Genomic DNA, 5,372 nt, shown 5'->3' with positions numbered 1-5,372 from the left:
AATTACTATTTATTAGAATTACTAAAGAAGTTTCACTTCCCTGTGCGTACAACAACACACATCTTTTTTAATATTATTTATTTTTTAAGTCTATTGTTGTGCTACCTTAAGCCTAAGCTAGCACAACTTTGTCAATAATTGTTTAAATTAAAAAAAGGTGGGCTCATTTTTATGGGCTTTTTTTGGGTTTTTATTCTGTCATAGTTAAGTTTTTTTCTTTAATATTATATTATTTCCCCCTATCAAAATATCTTAAAAAAAGAAAAACTTTTGCATCAATCTTTGCAAAATCTAACTGTTCTAGGGTGCATTCGTTTATTCACGGATTTTTTTCTTTCTACTTTTTCCGCTCTGCAATACCGACAATTTATAAAAAATGCTGGGAACAACAAAAATGACAAAATTCTCCATAAAATTCACCAGACTTTATGGCTCTGTGTCTAATTTTTTTTCAACCGAGTATTTGTATACAGATAAGAAAAAATTTCATAAACAAGTAATCTTACAAACCATTATGGATGAAAAAACAAAACTTCTGTTTAATACAAATAATTATGTAGTTTTAAAAACTTTTGATAACTGTCCAATATTCGATCCTGATGGTTTGATTCAGTTATTAAATAAAAGAAGTAAGTGATGGTCATTATAACCTTTCAAATAATATATGCTTTTGATTATTGTTTGTCAATTTATAATAAGTAATCTTAATTCTTTTTCCAGCTCACGAAGTTACAAGTGTTGAATTGGATAATAATATAGTTAAAACATTCAATCTTGCTGTGTACATGAGTGATGAGAATGATAATAATAATGACAAAGCTAGTGTTCCAAATAAAAATATTGAAAATTATCAAGGAGACGAGTACATTGATGAAGAGTACCTGGATGAAGAATTTTTGAAAGAACAAGATGAATCTGATAGTACGGAGGTGTTTACAGATGTCAATAATCAACCATCAACTTCGAGTGGACAGCTGTATCACAAAAAAAAGCCTCAAGCTAAATGGAATAATTCTGCTGACTTAGCACTTCTTGCTTTGTTTAAAGACAACAAAAAAGATTACTTTGGAACATCAATTCGTAAAAAAGCTGTTTAAACAATTGGAATAAGATTTCAAAAAAGATTACTTTGGAACATCAATTCGTAAAAAAGCTGTTTAAACAATTGGAATAAGATTTCTTTTGAGATGATCAACATGGGCTTTCATCTAACTTCTTCACAATGTAGTGGTCGTTTTGATAGACTCAATATTCAATATCATGCTAAAAGAGACAATATGAGAAACAAAAGTAGTGGAGCAGCAGCTGTCAGCTTTAAATATTTTGATGAATTTGAAGAGATGTTTGGGAAAAAACCGAATGTTGAACCACAATTTTTAATTTCATCTCGCCAACAAGCATCATCATCAAAAGTACCATCACCGGCAGCTTTACCAATATCAGCTAAAGCACTTGAGCCGAAACCTAACACTGGACGAATATCATCTCAATCAGCACCACTTAAAGAGCTTAATTGTTCAGTGAAATCACCATCAACATCATTGCAATTAAAAACAAAAAAAAGATTAACACCTGCTGACATTTACCAGAATAACGTTGAAAATCAAAATTTACGTGAAAAACGACATCAAGAGAAAATGATAATTAAAAAACAAGCAGCATCTCACTTGGAGAGAATGGCTAATTTACTCGAACGTACACTTGAAAAAAAAGAATAAGATTCTTGCAATTAAGTATTTAAAATAAAAGACTGCATGATGGGACTTTCTTTATTAATAATATTCCATATCATATTGATGTGATAATAGCTAATTGTAGCACTTAAAAAAAAAGTAATTAAAAAAAAGAAGAAATGTTAATGAAGATACTTGCTGAGCAAGCATACGAGTACCTATGTTATAAGTACAAGTAATTAAGCTAAAAATGCCTATTATTAGTTAATAAAGATAAAAAAAAACGACAATTATTTTAGGTGTAATTTTTTTTGTGCGTTATTGTATACCTTCTTTTATTTTTTCGTCATTAAGAGATAGTTGATTAAAATTATTTTGGTACAGATTTTTCATTTTTTATTTAATATAATTTACACAATGCATACCTTCATTTTACTATTTATTTATTAATACATATAATACAATATTGACAATCTGGTGTGTCAACAGAATTTAAATCGTAATCGTACATTTTTATTATCTTATACAAAATGTAATAGTGCAATGCGTTCACGCTTGTTGTAGAGCTGCATGTCTGGCATGAATCAGTCTACAAAGTTCATTTCGTCGTTGTAATCCCCTTATTGCTGCTGCATCTGGATTAAGTACTACTTGCTCTATTTCTTGATCGTGATCTCGATCAATCCTGAAAATATGTCCTTCATTTTCAAATTGGGCAATCTCTAAATCCTGGTGATCCAAACAAATATTATGCAAAACACAACAAGCCAAAATCGTAGAAGGAATCAAATCTTCTCTGGTCATATCTAAGTATTTCAATCTACGAAAACGTCCAAAGAGCAACGCCCAAGCCCTTTCTATAGTCGCACGCTGTCGTGCATGTGCTGTGTTGAAGCGTGCTTGGTGAACGGTCAAATTGCCTCGGTTTATATATGGTGCAATGCACCAATCAAGAACTGGATAAGCTTTATCACCAATTATGTATTGTTCTTCATCAAAAAATTCAGCCCTGTGTGCCATAACATCTTCATATATTGGTGAATTTCTAAAAATTCTCGTATCACTCACGGATCCAGGCCAACCAGTGTAAATATCAATAAACTTTAAATTTGAATCACTAATTCTTTGTACTGTATAAGCATAGAAAAATTTTCGTGTGACATACACCTCTTTATCTACTGCAGGTGCTTTTATTTCTACAAATGCTCCATCAACTGCACCAATAACAGTCGGTAAGCCAGCAACTTGTTCAAACGCAGCACTTATCACTTGACGTTGTGCAGGTGTAGGCCAAGAAATTATTTGAGGTGCAATACCAATTAATGCATTTGTTACTCGCTGTACACTTTGCCACAAAGTTGATTCGGCTATTCCAAACCGATCAGCAACAGATCTATGAAAATATTTCCAAGTATAAGAACGTAGAATAGTTTACGCGAACATTTATAATAGGTATAAACAATGCTTTTTTATTACCTGTAAGATTCAGGTGTTGCTAAAAGCCATATTGTTGCTAGCAATTGCTTACGAGCAGATATAGGTTGTCTTCCTGCTCCATCGTTATGTATTGCTATTAATGGCCCAATTCGATTTTCAAGTGTTACGAAAGCTTCTATAGTAACTCGAAAATGAGCTTGGAAACGCTCATAGGAAAATTGTGGCACATAATACTCAATATAATTTTGAATACGAACCACTGGCTCATTATATCTAGCGATAAGACCTAGCCACATCATCATGTCATCATTTTCTTCATCCTCCTCACTGCTTGTCGAAGAATCACTACTAAATACGGCTTGATAAAGAGGCTGTACAACATTGGCGATCATTAATACAGCTTCAACATCCTAAAAGTCGAATGATAAATTATTTATGAATTTTTAATAAAAAAGAATAAACGAATATTTTTTTCAAGTTGACAATTAATATGCAAATTTTTTATAAATATAAACAATAAATATATAGTTACCATTATGATTGTTGAGTGATTATTAATACACTTTATTATTTTTCGTTAAGTAGATTTGCTCCAGAATGAAATATTGTTTGTTTATGTTGTTTACGTCAAATATGAGCACAGGTTGGTTATCCATGTATGTATGTATATACTTTGTAGTATATATACTATACAGCCGAAGAAAAAATATGATAGCCAGGGCTACCACTTTAAGAAACAGCTTATTCCTGATATATTTATGCCGGTATTGCAGGGCGAAAAAAGTAGAAGGAAAAAAAATCCGTGAATAAACGAATGCACCCCTATAATATTGTTTATTTTTTTTATATGTGTGAATAATATATAAAAAGTAATATATATAGGACAAATGATCAAAAAAAATATATATATATACAATTAGTAAATAAATACACCATATTGAATTCACAAATAATAGGGGGAAATAATATAATTTGAAAAAAAAAAATTTACTATGATAGAACAAAAACCCAAAAAAAGCCCATAAAAATGAGCCCACCTTTTTTTAATTCAAACAATTTTCGACAAAGTTGTGCTAGCTTAAGTTCAAACTAGCACAACACTGCATATAAAAAAATTTACAAAAGCCAAAAAATCGATATTACCACCCAAAAAAAGCCCAAAATTCCCATTATAGCCTTTTTTATTTGTGCCCATGTTGGTGAGCTAGCTTTGTAGAGGTATCGAAATGTATATTTTATATTCATAGAAATAATTGTTTTTTTAACTTTAACTATTTAAATTTTCCTCCATTTTGTAACGAGATTTTCTCGTTGGCCTTATAAGCCTAGCTGATTTTATTGTTCAGACTTTCCGTCGATGATATTATTTAATTATTCATTTAATTTTGTATTTAAAACTCCAGCTGATGCGGAGAATATTTATTTATTTATTTATTTATTTATTTATTTATTTATTTATTTATTTATCAATAATCCAACAGTACATTATGACTATTTACAGGATTAAATTACTTAATTTTTATCTTATATAACTATTTACCCTTAAGGTAATTTATACTAATAATATGTGATTCGTCTCTCCTATATTTTAATTCAGATAAAGTTAATTATTTACATTGTATTTCGAAATTTACCTTGCTTAATAATTTTATATCTGGATTTTAAAGTGAGAATTTTATATTTAATTTTACATTTTAACGGTTTGGAGCTTGTTATGAGTTATAATTTTAAATTTTTGTTTATTTTATTTTTTATCTATTTTTATTTATTTTTTTTTTTTTTTTAAAATTACGTTATGAGCCTGAAGAGGATTTTAACAGGAATATTATTTATTGTTTATGATTTTTACTATTGTTTTTATACGTAGATTTTTAGAGTTTTCAATAAATTTTATTTTACCCTTGGTGTTTTTGTAAAGGAGATTTAGTGCCTTTGACATTTGGTAAATAGGACATTGAGTATCCTTTTGATTTTTAGCAAGTGGGATTTTTAATGGCACACAAATTCTTTTATCAGTATAATTCTTGAACACTGGCAGGAGGTCATGTAAATATTTACAGTCAATATCATTGTTGATGATTTTGATACATGTAATTGCAGCAATGCATATTCTTCTAGATTCCAGAGAATCAAACATGGTGCTATCAAGTAATTCATTGTAATCTAGCCCCCTTGGTTGTATTTGTCCAGTTTTCTTGAATAAATAGTGCTTTAAAAATCTTTTTTGTAGATTTTCAATATTTTTAATTTGATATTTATGAA

General features: G+C 29.5%; 2 protein-coding genes across 2 annotated transcripts; one reads left to right on the top strand and one right to left on the bottom strand.

Moving 5' to 3' along the window:
- The first annotated feature begins 324 nt into the window (after nucleotides 1-324).
- Nucleotides 325-1,097, top strand: LOC122860349. The gene is made up of 2 exons (XM_044164136.1): nucleotides 325-629; nucleotides 721-1,097. The coding sequence occupies exons 1-2, from the start codon at nucleotides 377-379 to the stop codon at nucleotides 1,095-1,097; spliced, it is 630 nt and encodes a 209-aa protein (XP_044020071.1). The 5' UTR covers nucleotides 325-376.
- Nucleotides 1,098-1,966: 869 nt separating this feature from the next.
- Nucleotides 1,967-3,774, bottom strand: LOC122850943 (putative nuclease HARBI1). Its single transcript, XM_044149988.1, has 3 exons — nucleotides 3,643-3,774; nucleotides 3,150-3,520; nucleotides 1,967-3,066 (listed from the first exon to the last, which is right to left on the bottom strand). The coding sequence occupies exons 1-3, from the start codon at nucleotides 3,643-3,645 to the stop codon at nucleotides 2,223-2,225; spliced, it is 1,218 nt and encodes a 405-aa protein (XP_044005923.1). The 5' UTR covers nucleotides 3,646-3,774; the 3' UTR covers nucleotides 1,967-2,222.
- Nucleotides 3,775-5,372: the final 1,598 nt, after the last annotated feature.

This window comes from Aphidius gifuensis, linkage group LG1 (assembly GCF_014905175.1).
Source record: "Aphidius gifuensis isolate YNYX2018 linkage group LG1, ASM1490517v1, whole genome shotgun sequence".
Classification (NCBI taxonomy): domain Eukaryota; kingdom Metazoa; phylum Arthropoda; class Insecta; order Hymenoptera; family Braconidae; genus Aphidius; species Aphidius gifuensis.
The sequence above is the reverse complement of the archived record's forward strand: the minus strand, read 5'-3'. Positions and strand labels throughout refer to the sequence as shown.

What these genes read in the sequence shown, in the direction of transcription:
- LOC122860349 (XM_044164136.1), top strand. Translation starts at nt 377, where the DNA reads ATGCTGGGAACAACAAAAATGACAAAATTCTCCATAAAATTCACCAGA. An exon ending in TCAGTTATTAAATAAAAGAA is followed by an intron (nt 630 to 720) that starts GTAAGTGATGGT and finishes TTCTTTTTCCAG; the next exon opens with CTCACGAAGTTACAAGTGTT.
- LOC122850943 (XM_044149988.1), bottom strand. An exon ending in GCAACACCTGAATCTTACAG is followed by an intron (nt 3,067 to 3,149) that starts GTAATAAAAAAG and finishes ATATTTTCATAG; the next exon opens with ATCTGTTGCTGATCGGTTTG.